The 18731-nt window shown below is 41.3% G+C and overlaps 1 protein-coding gene across 1 annotated transcript; it reads left to right on the top strand.

Annotated features, from left to right (window-relative positions):
- Nucleotides 1-3188: 3188 nt before the first annotated feature.
- On the top strand, nt 3189-17585 carry E2F7 (E2F transcription factor 7). Its single transcript, XM_026867297.1, has 11 exons — nt 3189-3458; nt 5378-5546; nt 7966-8250; nt 8888-9046; nt 10085-10222; nt 11059-11253; nt 11896-11980; nt 12569-13088; nt 13946-14210; nt 15415-15839; nt 17103-17585. The coding sequence occupies exons 1-11, from the start codon at nt 3207-3209 to the stop codon at nt 17277-17279; spliced, it is 2670 nt and encodes an 889-aa protein (XP_026723098.1). The 5' UTR covers nt 3189-3206; the 3' UTR covers nt 17280-17585.
- Nucleotides 17586-18731: the final 1146 nt, after the last annotated feature.

Consider the following 18731-nt stretch of genomic DNA (forward strand, 5'->3'; position numbering starts at 1 on the left):
GTGGGGGGCGGGAGGCAGCCGGGACTGCAGAGGGTTTGGCCGGCCGCAGCGGGTCGGGGCCGTGGCGCCCCAGCCTCGTGCGTACAGGGGCGCAGAGCCCCGGCCCGGGGGTTTGGAGGTGGGTCGGGCCGAGCGGCCAGGCCCGTGCTGCCCCCCGGATCGTGTTCCTCTCGCTCCCCATGGCAGCATTTGGGGTGCTGCCCCTTGGACCACCCCACCCGGCCTGGCCTGGGCTGCCAAGTTGGTCTGTCCAGCAGCATCTTACCTGTCAGCACTTGGACCGTAGGGGTGTCCGATGCTACCGTTAAGGTAAAAAGACAATTCTGTAAAACAGTCATGAGTAACATCACTGCCAGCAAGCGATTTGTCTACACTCTGGCATTATTCCCAGGGAAGCAGTTTTTAGCTTTCACTTAATAAGCAAAACACACCAGACAATCCAAGCATCTTAGTGGCTACTGTTGGGTAAGGTGGAGGAGACTTTTGTACAGACTCATTCAAAACCTAACCACCACCAGGCCTGACAGGACATGGGAATAGTATAGTCCTGTTATTTAGCAGCAGTTTGAGCATGCTGTTGGACATGTCCACTACGGTTGCCTTCTGTCCTGGAAAAGTATGCCTGTATCCATACAGTGGTGCTCCCAGGTCAAGAGGCAAAGCAGTGCCACTCAGCAAGGAACAAGCTCATTGTTCTCTCCTGCCCCACCAGCCAGGAGACAGGATATCTAGCCGCAGTCATACCTTGCTCAGTAATGTCTCCTGAACTAGACCCAACTCATGACCTGCTGTCCATGCTCAATCCAATCCTCCAAAGATTGCATAGCTCTTGCTAAGAGATATAGGAGAGAGCTCCTATTATCTCAGAGATTTGTTTCAATTCCTGTTTACATACTAAGTTTATCAAGCCAGTCTTCCCTGTCCTCTTGTATTTGTAAGCCATCTCTGCTCGGATCAAGGTGAATCTCACAGTGCTACCAACTGCCCTTGAAGTTTCGTGGAATACAGCTAAGAGATCACAGAGCATTGCTGTTATTGGGGAGGAAAAAAAAGAGGGTTAAAAGCATTTCTTATCTTAGTAGGCAATTATGACATTCAGGAAAAAAAGATGTGAAAGGTTGATAGTAGATATGTGCTTCTCATGTAATGCCACTACTTTTTTCATTGTGTTATTTGCACAAACATGACAATTTGAGGTAGTGGAACAGCAGGTTGCTTCAGCTGTCTTCACTGCAGTTCCATTAACACCAGCCATAGTGAACAGGAACTTGAGGGGAAGGTAGACTTTCTCCATTACAGATTAAGTGTTGATTCACTGCCAAATGTGAAATTGCAAGAATATATTGAGTGCCAACATTGTGAACATATATTCCAAGAAGTACCATGGCCTCTAAATTGACCCCTATTTATCACAGTGTACTAAGTTACAACTAACTAACTTAAGTGTAAAAGGAGATACATGTATCACATCCTTTTGAGTAATTCATAGGTCAATGTATGCAGAAATGTTCTTCATCAGCACTCAGACCACAATGCTTTTGATGTGCCAAATTCATTTCCAGTTTGAATGCTTCAGAACTGCTCCTAGTAAAAGCCAGCTTCAGTTGCTGCTAGAACTTCTTTCTGCTTTCTAACTAGACTGTACCTGATGAGACAATATTTGGAATCACTTATTTAATATCTGTATCAGCTAGTGATATATGAATTGCTTCAAATAAAAGGCAAAACTTAGGAAAGTTCTTACGTCAAACCAATAGTAACAACATTTCTTTGAGGCTATATTTCAGAATTGGATAATAACAATATCCAGCCTCAAAGCTGTTACGTTAGATTTTTAAAACTCATTTTGAAAAAACGAAGTGGTAGTTTAGTCTGAGCAAGAAGACTTGCTCACTTTGAGACCAACACCAAATATACCCCAGCTAGACTAAAGAGCAAACAACTTCAAGCCCGATTTATAGTTTAAAAGCGGTCTGCTGTGGTTCCAAAGGCTTCACTCCCAATCCCAGAAAGTTATGAACTCTGCTAGCTTTCTGATAATCTGTCCACTTCACTTTCTCTCACTTCCCTCAGGGTGCATACAACCATTTCAAGGGGCTAAATCTAGAAACCACTGAGCAATACTAACTAGAGTGCCGAAACCCACAATGTTTGTAGGGTATTAAGGATAATTAAGTGATAGTTGGACCATCTAAGCACAGAACATCGATCTCCCCAGGCAGAAAGCAATAGTGCAACTTTCTGGAAGTCCTGCTCTGTGCCAGGTTTAGGATACCTGGACCTCGGGTATTTTTGATATCCTGCAAAGAAAGCCAGTAGGGCATCTTGTCTATTTGTCTATTTTTGTCTTGTCTATTCCTTTAGTCTTCCTGAGCTATTTGCACTAACAGGCTAGAGTGAAGTAGTGTCTCGTTGCTCAAAACCAGATCTATCAGCTTAGGGATGCCATTGATGCTTTTTTCAGTCAGTCCCTTGAAATTAGTTGATCTGTAGTGATAATTCTTGCAGTAAGAGGAAGGGGTAAAATTTGACCCAAAGATGAAATATGAAAAAAGTTGGTTTGCAGCTAGGGACTGGAGGGAGTCGAGCTTCATTCAAAGCATGATAAAAATCAGCTGGTGAATCATACTTCTAGCAGCTCTTAGCTGTAGTCAGGGAATAGTTACGGAGATTTTCTTCATTGTTTTGAGCAGCAGATAGTGCAGATGCAAAGCTTTCTTCGCTTGCCCGTGAAGTTACATCCACTTTAGTTTGACATTTTATGACAGTCTGAGCTGCATCCCCAGCATGGCTTTTCACTGAGGACCTTTCAGGCAGGACAACATGTTTCCTTGCTAAGTGTAATGGGACCAATGCATTATTTCAGTTTTGATCCAATTTGGTGACTTATGTTTGTGGGCAATGCTGTCTTGTAATAAAAGAGTTTAAAAGCCTGATAGGCCACAAGGTTGACTGGTTGACCTCGGGTTCTGTAGTTCAGGGCAGTACCTCATATGCACTGCCTCCAGTACAATAGAATGTAGATTATTTTACTGCTTCCAGCAAAGGCAGAAGGAACTGTGCTAAGTATAGCTATGAGTGCCAAGGTATGAGTCACTACAATTACCTTTGTAAGAGCAATTAAATTGATTGTTAGACTGTTTTCTTTCCTGTTGTGTCTAAAGAACTTTGTTTTTTAATAGGAAAACATATTTGATCGATCCAGGATGGCCCCAAAGACTCCCATTAAGAATGAACCAGTTGATTTATCAAAGCAAAAAGGCTGCACACCAGAAAGAAATCCAATTACACCTGTTAAGCTCCTTGACATACCTCAGCCTGATCCCTGGACCCCCACTGCTAACCTGAAGATGCTTGTTAGTGCTGCTAGCCCTGACATGAGGGACAGGGAAAAGAAGAAAGAGCTCTTCAGACCCATAGAAAACAGTGAGCAGAGTGACACACCTGATTCATTACAGGTGAGACTCAGAACATGATTACCTTATGTTCAGTTAGGACTCAGACTTCCCTTAAGTTATGTCTCAGTTTTCTTCCAACTGGTCCTTTGCTCCCTATGGAAAACTGCAGAATTTTAAAACATTCCCAAGGACAGTTGTCTACGCAGCACTGGCTAAACATTAGGACTTTCAAAGACTAAAGGTAACTGTCTTATGAATAGCTGACCTGAGACCCCTCAAGAGCCGGGATGTGATTTAAAAGGACAACAAAGGATGTAGAGTTTAAATGCGTATTTTTTTCCCCAACTTAAGTACTTCAGATGCTATTTTCTGAACCATATTAGAAAGCTGCCAGATCATTTTAAACAGACAGGCAGCATTTTCAAAAGCAATTTGATAGTGGTGGGGGTCCTTTTTTCAGCATAATTCTGAAATCTTATACCTTGTTCACAACAGCCCCACGGAGTGGTCGGTTAAAAAGTTTCTCCCCCTTTCCACCTCAGCCCCCAAACTAGTAGTCAGACAGCATGGTCAAGTGTTTGGAAGATTTTTACTCAGGCATTGGCAGGGCTGATCCCTGTCTCACTTTAAGAAGTCCATCCATGGAGAAGATGACATCAAGTTGTAACAGGCATCATTACAGTTTTCTTCATTCAGATATTTGTTCTAACCACTGCTATGCTTCTCGTGGATTATTTATTGTAGAATATCCTTCCTTGGTGACTTCAATGAGAGGAAGATAGTTCTGGGGTACTCTTGCTAAGAAGCATCATGTGATAGGTACAGATCACTCTACAAGTGTAGATTTTACAGCATTTACAGTATAGGAAATTGTCCAGTTTAGATAATCATAAAGGAACAAACAGTTCTCTGAAGATAATTCCTAACATAGCTTCCAGTAAATAAAAAACAGTCAAAGGTTACTTCATTACCACTCCAAGCCTGCTAAGATCACATAGCATTTTTGGGGTGGCTACTATAAAGGGTTCAAATATTTTCTAGTTAGTAAAACTCACACTTAATGATTTTCTCCACACAAAAAGTTAACTTACAAAAGATGTCGAAGTGTTACTGTAAGAATACTGCTACTTCCATGCCATATAAAACTCAAACAATTCAATCAGAGACACAGCCTGCCACAAGGTCACTTAGTCACAACCAGTAAAGCATATTTAAGATCTCATAAACAAGGAAACTTGGGTTTCATCAGCTGTCACCACTCTCAGCTTTTCTTCACCAGAGGGCAAGATTTTTTTTCCTTTTTTTTGACACAGAAGCAAAACTCCAAAGTTACCAGTGCAGAAAAATTCACCAGTTTCCTCATTTTGTAATAATAAACATACTTCTTCATACATTCTTGCCATCACAGTTTTGTTTGTGTTTGTTTTTTTCCCTGCAGGGACAGAAAGGCCATATTCAGGCCATCCTACAGAGTCCACTTAAGCTAACAGCTTGTCTGAGTTTAAGGTTCAGAGACTGGGTAGTGCCTTTTACAGTCTTTTCGCATCATGTGTCCCCTCTGCTCAGCCCCTGGTTCCTTAAAGTTATAGAAGCACTGTAAAGGGCAATAAAATCTCTTAAAAGAAGAACTGTTTGATGACTTGTACATCTTCTGGTTTATTAGATCCAGAGGTATTTGAGGGAATATTTCTCCTCCTCTCAAAAAAAAAATAATCCTTCCAAGCAGAATTTTACCATCTGCTAATCTTAGGTGTTTGGTCTTGCTGTTTGATTTCCTTATGCATAACCATTATTTTATGATCTCACAAATAAGAGTTTTTTGTAAGCTTGGTAGCAAAAGTGTGTCACCCCAGTGCTCTGCACTTGCAAGGAGTCCATGATTTTTCCTTATTAGAAAATCTGAGTTTAAATATGTCTCACTTGGCTGTGCCTTGCTTTTGAATCTCTGCACTAAAGGGTTAACATTTATTTTTTAACAGTATGATATAGTAGACGACAGCACGGTTGATGAATTTGAAAAACAGAGGCCCAGCAGAAAACAGAAAAGCTTAGGACTCTTGTGCCAAAAGTTTCTAGCTCGCTATCCAAGTTATCCATTGTCAACAGAAAAAACTACTATTTCTTTGGATGAAGTGGCTTCAATTCTTGGTATGTATACCTGTAAAAATGGGGTAACTGATCACCTGGGATAACCCAACAGGAGAGCCTTCAAAAGATCATCCTTCTTACAAAGTGCATTCAAGGTCTGCCTTTTCCTGAGTCTGGATGCTCTTCTAATTGTACTAACCAAGAGTTGGAAATTCCTAATACTCCTAAGTATCTTTACTATTTGATAACACTACCATTTTGAAATCTGCTTTCTGACAGTACTTTTTACTAGACAGACCTATCCTCCAGCTGTTTACCAACTCTATTGCTTTCTTAAATTTTCAATATGCTGAAAACTGAAGGAGTTACAAACCCTCTGAAGGAGTACTTGCAAACAACAAATACTGTCAAAATAGAACATTTGAGGAAACAATTGCAAATTAATAGATGCAGAAAATCAGCTGGTTTTACTACTTGATTTCAGTAATATGCTTGACATTATATCTTCCAATATCTCATGATTCATCAAGGTTATCTTAGCTTTAAATATTTTCTTGTGAAGGCAGGTTACCAGGAGACCTGCAAGAGTAGAATGAGAAAATGTGTTGTATTGAGGTGGCAAGAAGGTATTGAGGTAGCCTATTTGCTGTGTCTGCTCTTAGGTTTGGTCTTAGTTAAAAGATTAATGAAATGTCTGAGAGAAGGAATAAAACTTGGGAGAGAGGACTCAGCCAGATCACACCAATAACAAAAAGATCCAGGTCGTGGACAGGTTGTCTCTCAGTTAGGAAGGACTTTAAAAAATTGGACTTAAACTAAATAAATATTGTATCTACATTTAGAACTCAGGTATTTAACAGAAAAGAGATAGCAAAATGTATCTGTTTTGAGAAGAAAGTAAACAGAACAGCGGTGTCCTCTTGGACTCTGGTATATACTCGTTTATTTGCCCTGGTAATGGGAAGTAGAAATAGGAGGGAATTCAGATTAAGTAAATAGTTAATTTTTTTTAAACTAATTGTTCTTTTAGATTTTCCAGTTACTCATTTCTGTGTTTGCATGAGATGCTAGTGCTTCAACCTACTACAGCTGAACGTTAGTAGTGCTTTATTCTGAGTTGGGCGTGGTATTACCTTCCTTTCTTAAATATTAGAAACTTTGTTTTAAAACAATGTTGGGGATTTTACCTCCCAGAAGGGGGGTGTGTGGGGGGGTGTGCTTGTTCTTCTCCCTTTGGTTTTCACTTCCTTGCTTGCCTGTATCCACTTGCTTCAGGGACCACAAAATTATTCACTGGTGATGTTGATGCTCTCCCTGTAACAAGTTATGGTTGCAATACAGCTTTTGCTTTGTTCACTGAAGACCTACAGGAAGAACACAAAGTGGGCTATGCTGCTGGTGCCTGACAGACACCAGGATATGTGTAGCACTCTTTTGTTTTTCCAGAGTATGTTTCACTCCACACATTTGGAAATACTCATAAATTGTTTATCCTAATATCCTTTTGAGGCTGGTAAGTATTATCTGTATTCTTCAGATGGGTAAACAGGTGCATCAAGGCCTTGCCTTCCACAGGGATGTTTTTCCAAACCTTTCCCCTTGGCTAGCACTTGTTCTGCTCCGCTGATGTTAACTGTTATGGGATTTCTGGTGCAGGTGATGCTGCCAGTGTATAGTGTACTGTGTTAGATATATAACAGCTATGCCAGACACAAGTACTCAGGCCAGTAAGCAGAGCCACCATCCTGTTCATATTCAGTCCTCAACCTTGCTCACATCAGTCAGGCTGAACCCAAATTGGATGTATTTCATAGATGGTGCAGACCCAGCCAGCACTAAGGACTTGTTTCTGATGCATTTAGGAACAGTGGGTCTCATTCTCCACTGAGACCCACTGTTGCTTTGCTTTGCACTGTGTGAAGCCTTTGATGCTTCTTTGCATGGTGTATTCTTAGCAAGTAATTGTGCCATTAGAAATGCAAGTGGAAGCCCACACTCCCACTGGTTCCTGAGGAGTGAGCTTTTATATCTACCCTGTGTCAGTGCCAGGCTCTGACCCTTTCCTGTTACACACAAGCTTGCATACAGGTATGTGTCTGAGCTCTGAAGCTCTGATAAGAAGGGCCAAAGTGTTCTGAAAACCTCAGGGCAGTGTGGATAGGTCCAAATGAGTGGGGCTGGGCAGACTGCCGTCAGTTCTTCTAAACACAGTGTAGGTGCTTTAAATTGAAGCTGTGGCTGGGCCGGCAGTTAAGAAAATAGATGAAGGTCATCATACCACAGAGCTGGGCATACATAAGTCAGTTCTTAATTGGGCAAATATGGATGGATCTATTCTAATGTGTCCAGGTGAACAGTGAAAAATGTGTGTGAACACTCAGTATTAGATAACAGCCTGTTCTCTCTTCCGCTTCTGCTAAAGAGTACATTAAAACTAGATGAACATCTATGCTTTTTTATTCCCCCCCACTTAAAACAGGGGTTGAGCGAAGACGAATTTATGATATAGTGAACGTCCTGGAGTCATTGCATTTGGTTAGCCGTGTGGCCAAGAACCAGTACTGTTGGCATGGCCGGCACAACCTCAGCCAAACTCTGAAAACGCTTCAGGAAGCAGGAGAGCTGCAGTATGGAGAGCTAATGACCTTCTTCCAGCACAAGGAGCAGGACTTGGAGTACAAATTTGGAGAACGAAAAAAGGAAACTATTCCAGATTCTCAGGACAGACCATTACTAGACTTTTCAGAACCAGATTGCACCTCCGGTAAGATAACTAATGTGTGTGATGTGATACACAGATACAAGTCTCTTTCTCCAGTTTGCTATGTGACTTTTCCCCTTGGTTTACTTTTAAATTAAATAATAAAAACCTTTGTAAAGAGGTGCTGAATTCACCGTGGAGGTGACAGAATTCTTCCTTCTGTCCTGTCCCTAGCATAAGTCTCAGGGCAGATTTTCCCCTCTGACCTACAGACTGGCAGGAACTTCTGCCAGACACTTCAGTTCTTTCCCCACCTGTACTTGACAGTAAATGCTTTATCCTGAGAGAAGGTGCCATCTTCCATTTGTCCACCATTTGCATGCCACCTGTACAATACATAGCGGTTTAAGTTACAAAGTCCATTGCAGTCACAAAATTATAGTGGCGCGGAACTGTGTAATGTAACATAGAATCAGCTTTGGAATCTGACTTTCTAAAAGCTATTTCTGCAAGCTTTAATTTTTATTGCCTGTTGGAGAGATACTCCTGTCTGCATTACTCAGTTATTTGCTGCCTTTAAAAAGATTTCTGCTTCCTAACAAGTAAATGTCCCTTTTGTGTGTAAGAAAACCTACTTGCTAGTTTTCTGGCTGTGATGGATGACATATGCTAAGAAGCTTGGGTATTATTTGTAACACAGCATCTGCAAACAGCAGAAAGGACAAGTCGTTGCGGATTATGAGCCGAAAGTTTGTCATGCTGTTCCTTGTGTCCAAGACCAAGATAGTCACTCTGGACATCGCAGCAAAGATACTGATAGAAGAAACGCAGGATACAGTGGACCACAGCAAATTTAAAAGTAAGCTGGCTGTTGAGAGATTAATCAATTGGACAGTGAGTAAAGAAAACACGGTCATTTTTGGACTGACACCAGTAGGTAACAGCAAGTGCAGGGCAGGAATTTTTTGCTGAAATAGGGTTTGAGATTTTTATCATTGCAAATGCCAGTTTGTGAAAACAGAGCTTGGGGTGGGGAAGAGTCAGTTTGACCAGTATCTCAAGTTTTAGCTTCAGAATGAAGAAAAATATTTTTTATTTCATAAATTAACCCTGTTTACCATTCTGAATGATGTTTCAGAACTTATTGAAATAAAACATGTTCAATTTAATGGAATTCATCTTTATTCTCTGCAGAAATGTGTTACTTCTCCTTTTTACCCCAGAAATCTTTCACAGCTGGATGGCACAGTTTGCTTTTCAGTTAGTGGGGATTAGTACTTTGATCCATGGAAAAACTCAGCATTATTAAATAATTCTTCTAAAATAAAGATTTTTATTTTAAGTCTTTAAAGTACTTTTAAAATTAAGTACTTGCACTTCAGTCTTCAAATTCTACTCCAGATACTGGGAGGGACGTTGAAGAGTTTAGCTGGACGACCTGTGGGTATAATTCTCAGCTCAAACATGTTATTTATTGGAGTCACAGAGATTTTTCTGAGTGTTACATTTTTAAGGTGAGAAATATGTGTCCTCTTGCGATCAGCTATGCACTCAGGTGCCTCTTGCCCCCAAGTGCTTGTCTTAACCTCACATGGAGGTAGCTGCCTTTTCTGGTCAGGCTGATGATGTAATCACTCCCTAATCCATTTTCATCAGAATGTGGTAGGTGATCTTAAACCTGAGCTGCTAAGATGGATGAACAGCTAAGATATGAAGAAGCAGTGACAAGCAGGTGGGAGCTGGCCAGGCTTCATAGGATGTGGCTTGAGTCCCTCCCAGTTTGAATTTACCCACCTCATCTATGAAAGTTGTGATATTTTGGAATGAAATTACCATGTGAATATGTACAGTACACATTGTAAATGTGACTGTCTTGACTGTTTCTGCTCTTTCTTAGCAAAGGTGCGAAGACTGTATGATATCGCCAATGTTCTCACCAGCCTAGGCTTGATCAAGAAAGTTCATGTCACAGAAGAACGAGGACGCAAACCAGCCTTCAAGTGGATTGGGCCTGTGGAATTCCCTGGAAAGACTGGTAACTTGTGTAGCTCACACGTCTTTTCTTTTTGTTTTGACAATCCCTTCCCAAGTGGTAAAATGTTTGTTTTCCACATGTAGAGAATGGCTCAGCATTCATTGTCAACCCTGTGATTATTAACTGCTGGTCAGCAAAACTTTTACCTTTGTTAGACTTTACTCTCAAGGGCTGGAGCTGTGGAAGGATGTTGAAGGATATTGTATCTTGCTGGTATTTTTACACCAAGTTATATAACTACAAATAACTGTATGAATTGTTGAACAGTGGCAGATAATGCCTACATCTCCAAATCTGGGTCCACAGCTTTTCTGGTTTGCTACATCTCAGTAATTCTGTAATAATTAGACAATTAATTATTCTCTTTGTAAGGGGACTTACCAAGGTAGAGCAGGGCTGCTTCTTGCATGCCTCCCGTTGTACAAAAGTTTTGCCTACAAAGAAGGAGGTGGTGGGCCAGAGGATCTCTGTAAGCTGCTGATTCTTGGCTGGAAGACAGAGCAAAGGGAAGCCCTTTGGTAATGTATTGGGTCTGGCCAGTGCCAGGACCAAGTAAAAGTGAAGGGTAGTGTTAATGCCATCTTAGTACCCTTTCTCCTCTTTGGCTACACACACTAGAGTGTAGCTGCTGCTGCAGCTGCCCTAGAATGGAAAGGAGAGAAGCCCTTATCTTGTCTACTGGTGCTTACTGAGCTTAGGTCTGCTTCAGTGTTGTCCAGTTTGAGATGGTAGAGAGATTACCTCTTCTCTTATGGCCAAGTTCAGTAACATGGCAGAAGCCTAAATGATGAGCTGTGTTCCCTGAAGGACTGTTGTACAATATTATGTTTCTACAGATGAGCAGAGAGGACATAGCCCAGCATCTGAGCCTCTGCCAGGGACACAGACAGGAGCCTGTGCCTCATATCAGATCTGTGCTACTGGAAAGCAAAGGTTTACACGTCACGCTTCATTTAATGGCACACAGCCTTGTGAAGGGACCAGAAGGAAGGTCAACTCTGAGCCCAACAGCCCACATCAAGAGAGGCAAGGTAACTACTAACGAAGCATGTTCTTTTGTATCCTACTAGATCTGCCCAAATGTGGACCCACCAGTTTGAGGCACTTGATTGGGTGAATCAGCCTCATTAAATATGTGAACTACCCTTGGGAGATGCCTATATTTCTAACTGTCCATGTGATGAGACTTCTGTATTGGACCTTCCAGTCAAGTGCCTAAAGTTAGATGAGATGAATCTGGGCCATACTGCCTTGAATCTGCAGTTTGTTTTCCAGTAAATGTTTCTGTTCTCCACTAACTGCAACTATACTACAGTTTCTTCTGTTAAAATTTAGTATAGATAAAGGAAGATCCTTTAGCCACAAAAGCTTGCTTTATTTTATGGTACCTAATATAGTGGAATTTACTGTAACAATCTAATGGATAGCTGTTAAAAAAAATAAAGCAATTACAGGGCTTTTCACAGTTCCCTCTTATAGGAAATGATGATGTTGAGCACATCTCTGGTGAGACTGAGAGTTCTGAGTGTCTTGCAGGTTCTGGCTCTAGGTGATTAATGGATGTTATAAAAATGTGCCAGGATAGAAAAATTATACCAATTATTTTATATGGCCAGTATCAAAATATGCTTGGTAAACCTACCCGTTATTAATTGAATGCTTTGTTCTTTCAGCCTGTATTGTGAATTCAGATGAATATTGCTCCAAAATGATAAATCTAACAGCTGTCTGCAGGCAGAAAATAGAGAAAGATACTAGGTAGGTTTGTCTTGACTTCTGTCCAGTTTCAGCTTCATGCTTGTCATGTTTAGTTTCACTGATGAGAGTGAGATAGAAATTTGCCAGAGTCTTGTTATTACTATTTTAATGCTGATAGGTCTCAGTGTGCCTTTCTTGTCTTTTTTAATGGTGAATTTACACCCACCTGTACTTGTACACTGTTGGCCTTTAGCTTCAGTAGTTCTTCATCTCATGTGTGCTTATATAGGTCATCCCTGCCTCCTTTGACTTGTTGTCTAGGTAGGCTGAGCAAATCATGATTCCATCAAGAAGCCTCTCTGTCATGTCATTGTGTCTTCTCTACATCTGTCCTAATTTGAATTAATTTGTGAATGATGGACTCTAGTCAAGTGCAACCAAAAGCATTATTGTTCTGTCCAAAACCTGTTAAGTCTGCCTCTGTGTAATTAGAAATAATAAAAAGTGACACACACCCCGTGTAAACTGTGTAAAAGTAGTGGTTGGAGGGGGGTGGAATTTTGTCCAATAATGTATCTGTTTGCTTTTAAAGATAGAATAGGCGTTTAATTTTGGACTAAATGTTTTTCCTCTTTCCATTATTTTTAGGAATAAAGCTTGTGCCACAGAAACGATATTAAATTCAGCAAGGAACCCAAGCATAACCTCACCTCTCTCCCTCCTTCCAGTTCCTGGGGACTCTGATTTTTGTGTTAACCCTTTGCCTCAGGCAGTTTTCCCTGTGGTTCAGTCAGATGTGCCAAGCCTCTCATTTCCAAATGGCATCAGCAACCAAGATCCACATCCTTCAACACCAGCAGCCTCCGAAACAGAAAATGGAAAACCTACCCTGCTCCCCAACCAACCTTTCCTGTGCTTCCCATCTTCATCCCTTTTTATGTTGTGTGGCAGTCTTCAGGAAAATAACTTGAGGGAGACCCTACCCACCACAGGAGACATACAAAATGGGAGTGCAGAGGCTCAGGCTGCCGTACCTCCAGCTCTCTGCCAGAAACGCAGCTCCCACAAGTGTGCATGGCCCTCTGCACCTGTAGATGATGAAGAGCCAGCTACTAAAAAGCAGACCATGGAACAGAATGATGTGCCACTCTCACTCGTAGTACCCAAGGTATAGAAGTGAATTTCAATATCACGCATCCTGAGTGAGAAAAGACTTCTGCCCAAGACAGTGTTTCCAGAAGTGAAAATTCACTACACCAGTCTTGTTACAGATACAAATGCTGCCTCCCACATGTTAATAAAATTGTAAGGGGGCTGTGTCACGAAATATAGGCATTAACTGGGAGATATTTTCATGATACCAGCAGAAATTGGACTGTGATTGCTTTTCATAGTGAAACGATGTTTAGCTGTTCTTTGTGTCCTGATCATTGTCTTCAACAAAACAGCCTGTCAGAGCGGAAGAAATCAATGTGACTATTAGTCCTTATCTTCCCCTGTTAGCTTGGGCTTTCCCAGACAGCAGCAGCTTTGCTTACTCCACTGAGCTATAGCAAATGTGATTTGTAGTTTCCCTCTGCTCTCCAGCCTGAGTTGCTCCCTCTCAAGCTCAGTGTTGCCCACACCAGGCTGGTAAGAGAAAGATGATGGTGAAGGTGAAGTGCAGCTATCTCAGGGTTCTCTTAACTACTGAAAAGGGGGGTCAGGCTCAAGGTCATATCAGTGTTTGAATATAAGCCGTTTGAAACAGGTGTTTTTCCTTATCATTAAAAAATTAATCCCCAAACTCAGGTATTTCTTATCTAGTGTCTCCAAGTACTGAAAGTGAGGGCATAGGGCTTGGGCATCACTAATATGTCTCTTCAAACCCTCAAACAAAATTTTAACTTGGTGACTTGCTATTCATTTTTATGCTGCTCCTTTGCCCAGATGCATGTTTTACTCTGTAGCTGAGGAAGGTGCATGAGAGACATCACACTGTTATTTCGGTTTGGACTCTTCATTTACTCTTTTGTTTTTGCTTAGAAGCCTTTTGAGTCACCCAAGGCAGAATCTACCCCAGGAAGTGGCTGTATATCTGCTGTACATCTCGAAGATTTTCATCTTGACCTCGCAAGTCCTGCTGCTCCAGAGGCTGCAAACAAGGGGTCTGCTAAGCCTTTGGATTCTCAGGGGCAAGAAAAACAGCCTCAGATTAAAGATGAACCCTTTCCAGGAAAAGAGCACATCTCTAAAGAAAATGCCAATCAACCTTTCCTACCACAATATCTTTATGTTCAGCCTACAGCTGGTAAGGACAGCCATGAGATGTAGAGGCACCCAAATTCCTGTATCTGTTCACTGAGCAAATAGGGAGACGTATAGATAGGTGAATAAGTCTGTATTTGGCACAGAAAACTGTCAACAATTCTCCAAGTAGTTAAATAGGTCTGAATTCTCTTGACTCCAGATGAACTGTTGCTTCCCTGAAAATACAGGCATTTTTCTGAGGTACCCAAACATTAATAAAGATTAATAATGTGGGGTTTGCATGTTTGAATTAGGGGCAGCAAAAAAGACACCTATCCAGCATTCAAAACCTGGAGGAGTTGGAAGTCTAGATTTGTCAATAAGGCAGGCAGAATAGTGCAACAGCATCCCCCGAGTGGGTGAATTTAATCATCTACAAACTTTATACTGTCTTGTAACATGGATCGTTGGGATAAACTCACAAAAACTGAGGCACTGGAAGTGTAGCCAGGGCTGCTCATAGGACATGGTAGGGATGGAGAAGAAGTAGCTGAAAATATTACAAGAGGATTTCATGTCTACCATTTTTTGTGCCTCTCTTTGCGTGGAGTAGAAGACTGTGTTGTGGGAATGGGATACACATGGCAGATTTCCATGAGAAGTGCTTTAGTATTTGATTCACTTGTGGCACAATGGGGTCAATGAGATTTCACTTATAGGATGGAGATGCTCATGAAAATGTTGATACTGGTGTTTTGGAAGGTCAGATAAATTGGGAACCAGAACAGCTTCTGTTTCAAAACATCATTTCAGCTGTTCTTAGGAAACTGAGTATCTCTGGGGTCTCTTTGTGCATGTTTTCCATTTGTTGGGGTTTTTTTCTTGTTAAAAGCAGTGTATATGTTTTTATATAGCAGAGGATATGATTCCCATTAGTGAAAAAAAAGTTTGTTTAAAGTTAGGAGCAGAAAACAGCAAGGTATGTGTGGTTGGTACTTAATATGAACAAAGTAAATGGATGCAGAGACAATGAACAGACAGTAGGGGGGGAGATGGAGGAAAGTAAGGAAAGGGAGCTTTACAGAAGAGCCATGAGTTTGTGACAGTTTTCTTCCTTTATTTCTTATTTTTGTCGCAGTCTACTTCCTGACAGCCTATCTCTTTCTTTGTTGTCATACTTCTTTCCTGTTCTAGATGAAGTTATAATAGCTTAATTCCAATTTGTGAACTGTATTAATGCTTTGCTTTTTCTCTCTTTGGTTTAGGATTAAACAGTTTTAATTTCCTGTTCTCTGCAAACCAAGACCCTGGTGCCATCAGCATGGCTGCAAGCCAGTTACCTTCTCTGAGCGTCCCCTGTGTTGTGGTGCCGTCGGTAGCCTTGGCTTCCTTCCCTCTCGTCTGTTCTCCCGCAGTCACCAGTCCTCTTTCCCCAGTTCCCGATGGCTCCTTCTCAACCACTGCCTCCGTGAATTTCACTATGTCCAGCCTGGCATCAACAACGCCTGCTTTCATAGGCACCACGGCGGTGGTCACCCCCAAGGTCTTACCAGTGCCTTCAGTGGATCCCCAGCAGCCAGCAAACCCCGCTCTGCACCTGAGTCCTGTGCTTGCAAGGTCTTGCAGTGCTATTAAACTGGACTCCCCAGTGTGTATGGGGCACCCAGTGACCCTTCTGAAGCTGCAGCAGGTAAGTGTGAAAGGTGGTTGAGTGATGGTGAAACAGCTGTGCCAGGTCCCTGGGAGAGAAGGCAGCTCGCACTGCAGGCTGGTGCTGGTGTGTCTGTTGGCACGCTGGGAGCTGGTGTCTTCTGCTTAGTTTGTGTGTCCGTCTGTAGTGCTGGCAGGGCTTGGGACAGTGTTAAAGACATAGCTCGCTTACCATGGCTAGCCCTGAACAGTGAATTGCTGAGTTTTAAAAATCTTACAGGAATTTTAATGTCATAAAAATCTTAATCTTTACAAATCTTATAGCAATGGAGAAAAAAATTAGTTACAGGGTTTTTTCCCCAGCAATCTGAGTCAGGGTTTTTTCCCAGTTTGACACTATCTTGTAAGTATGTTATGCAAAGGCTACAGAAACACTTCAGGAGGATTGATTATTCAGGAGTCAACTGGCTGCAGCACTTCTTGGGTAGTAGTGTCCTGGGTTACCTCCTCACCCCTGTTCTGACCACTGTTCAGTGTAAGTACTGGGGGAAGACAATGATTTCTGTGGGTTTACAGACCTTGCGAGCTAGAAAAAAAGAAATTTAGAAGTGAAGGACTCATTTATCTGAAGTACAATGAGTGACATAAAATAGTCATGTTGCACTGTTACCTAGGTCTTTACAACTATTAGCAGTGACATTTTGGCACTGCGTTAATTCACATTCTTAAATCTGATTTGCTTTCCTATTGTCTAATGCAGTGACAGATAGACGGAACTTCTGGAAGCTTTATGAATGTTACTTTACATTTATCTTGTTCAAGCTTTAGAAAAAGACTGTGATAGAGACTGGTTGGTAGCCAATCTGATTAGAGATACTTACACTAGAGGTTACAGTAGAGTGGCACTTAAAACAGAAGTGGCCAGGGTTTAGGAGACTAATTTTAGATCTGTGTTGACACTAACAAATAACAAAACATCAAGGAAGGGAAAGAACCATTTAAGCTAAAGGACAAGATTGGCATAAGAATGAAAGAGTATGAACTAGTCATGAATGCATTTAGGTTGGAAATGAGATCGAGGCTTTCAGCTTCCAGCAATGGTGTACTGGCAGGCAGCTTCAGAACAAAAAGGGGGGCAAAGCCTGTAGCTTTTTATGTGGAGCTTCTGGAAGGATGTATGACATGGTTCCCTACAGTAGCAGGGTACAGGGCTTAATGTCTACAAGCTGTCTTCTGTTTACATGCTTGAATGTAGGCTTTGAGAACACCCTACTGAATCATTTTGGTTTTGTTTCACAAATAGCCTTCGTCCACTCCCCTCACTCCCAAGAGCATTCGTCCTGCACATCATGAGGCATTTTTCAAAACTCCTGGAAGTCTTGGAGACCCTGCTGCGTGGAAGAAAACTGAGGGCAACCAGACCAGAAATGCTAGTTCTGTGCAGAGGAGACTGGAAATCTCTAGTACCAGCCCTGACTAACTCCAGTCATTGCAAAGGGTGGAGAGATTGTCCTAGGAACCTGGTATCAATTACAAGAGAGAACAAGCTCTTACCTGACAAGAGGAGCGCATTAAAATGGCATCCCTTTTGGCATGCTTCTCTGCTATCTATTCACCCACCAGTTCTGTCAGCCACCTTCTTCACAAATCGTCCTTGGTACTGAAAACCTTTTACTGAGATTGTTCCTTCAGTACCGATTTGAATTCAGATGCTGTGCTTCACATGGCCTTGTGGGCATCAAATTGCATTTGTGGTCTTAATTTGGAAACTCTCTTTATTGCTGTGAGGAGATGCAAACAGATTTACTTGGAGTCCCCATGGGTTCTTTATTCATGGTTTTAAGTGAGAAGTCTAGCACTTATCTGGGGTAAGCTTTTTTTTTGCATGTACTCTTCTTACCCTGAGTAAATCTGTGGTGAAAATGATAAACTTTTGCAGTTGTGAGAGCAGCTGCTTCCTTGGTTCCAATCTGTCAAATTCTGCCTTTGCGGTGCAGCCTCTTGCTATTTATTTTGTACGTTGGAGTGGGATTTTGTGCAAAAAAATTTTTTGCAGCTTCAGAATAACAGATTTTCTCATATTTTCTCTTACTTGAATGTCAGTTGGTTGTACAATTTGCCCAGCACTTGTGGTTAGAAAAACCTAATAATAATGTAACACAATATGATTGAATGTATACATGTGAAAAATATTAAGACCAAAATAACTGTGAATGTTAACATTTTTATAATTGCATTAGTGAATTGTATTAGTCCTTGGGTTTTTTTTTTTTCTTTTACTCTGAGCAAAATGTACAAGTTAGCTGTAAAGAACACAAAACTTGATTCCTTAATAAGTCTGACAAACTAATTTGAGAGTGGCAAGCCACTGAGAGAGCTGTGCTAAGATTTTTAACTCCCTTTTAAATATATAGTCTAGACTTTGTGACCAAGGAACACTGGTAAATCATTAGCCACATGATTAGATTCAGTCTAACCTGAGTCTGCTTAAGTGCCTACTTAGTGGTTTACTTAAGTCTACTTAAGGGGTATGTACTTAAGTGCCTAAGTCTTCACTTACAGGAATTTCTGGTTAATAACTAGTTAATAGTGCATTTGAGCACTTGAAGACAAGGGAAATCTTATCTTTTGGTTGGTATCTGTCTAAACCATAAAAATAAGCTGAAAAGAGCAGGAGCCATGAATATTGGAAGTGGGAAAAAATTATCCGTATTCCTTAGGAGAAGATAAAGATGAAGTCTAACAGTTAACATTCAGGGTCCTCAAATAATGCATGGTGCTATTAATAACATAGGACAGAATTTTAAGAATTAATGCTTATATGTTTCCACTGTGTAGCAACCTGTAATTAAATTTGTGCAGTTTTCTATTTAAAAGATAGAAAGTGTTGCTGTCAAGATCATGTTACTCTGGAATTTTAGGAAACATCAGG

The sequence above is a fragment of the Athene cunicularia genome (assembly GCF_003259725.1).
Source record: "Athene cunicularia isolate RWA chromosome 1 unlocalized genomic scaffold, athCun1 chr1_part2, whole genome shotgun sequence".
NCBI lineage: Eukaryota > Metazoa > Chordata > Aves > Strigiformes > Strigidae > Athene > Athene cunicularia.

What these genes read in the sequence shown, in the direction of transcription:
- E2F7 (XM_026867297.1), top strand. Translation starts at nt 3,207, where the DNA reads ATGGCCCCAAAGACTCCCATTAAGAATGAACCAGTTGATTTATCAAAG. An exon ending in ACACACCTGATTCATTACAG is followed by an intron (nt 3,459 to 5,377) that starts GTGAGACTCAGA and finishes ATTTTTTAACAG; the next exon opens with TATGATATAGTAGACGACAG. An exon ending in TCTCACTCGTAGTACCCAAG is followed by an intron (nt 13,089 to 13,945) that starts GTATAGAAGTGA and finishes GTTTTTGCTTAG; the next exon opens with AAGCCTTTTGAGTCACCCAA.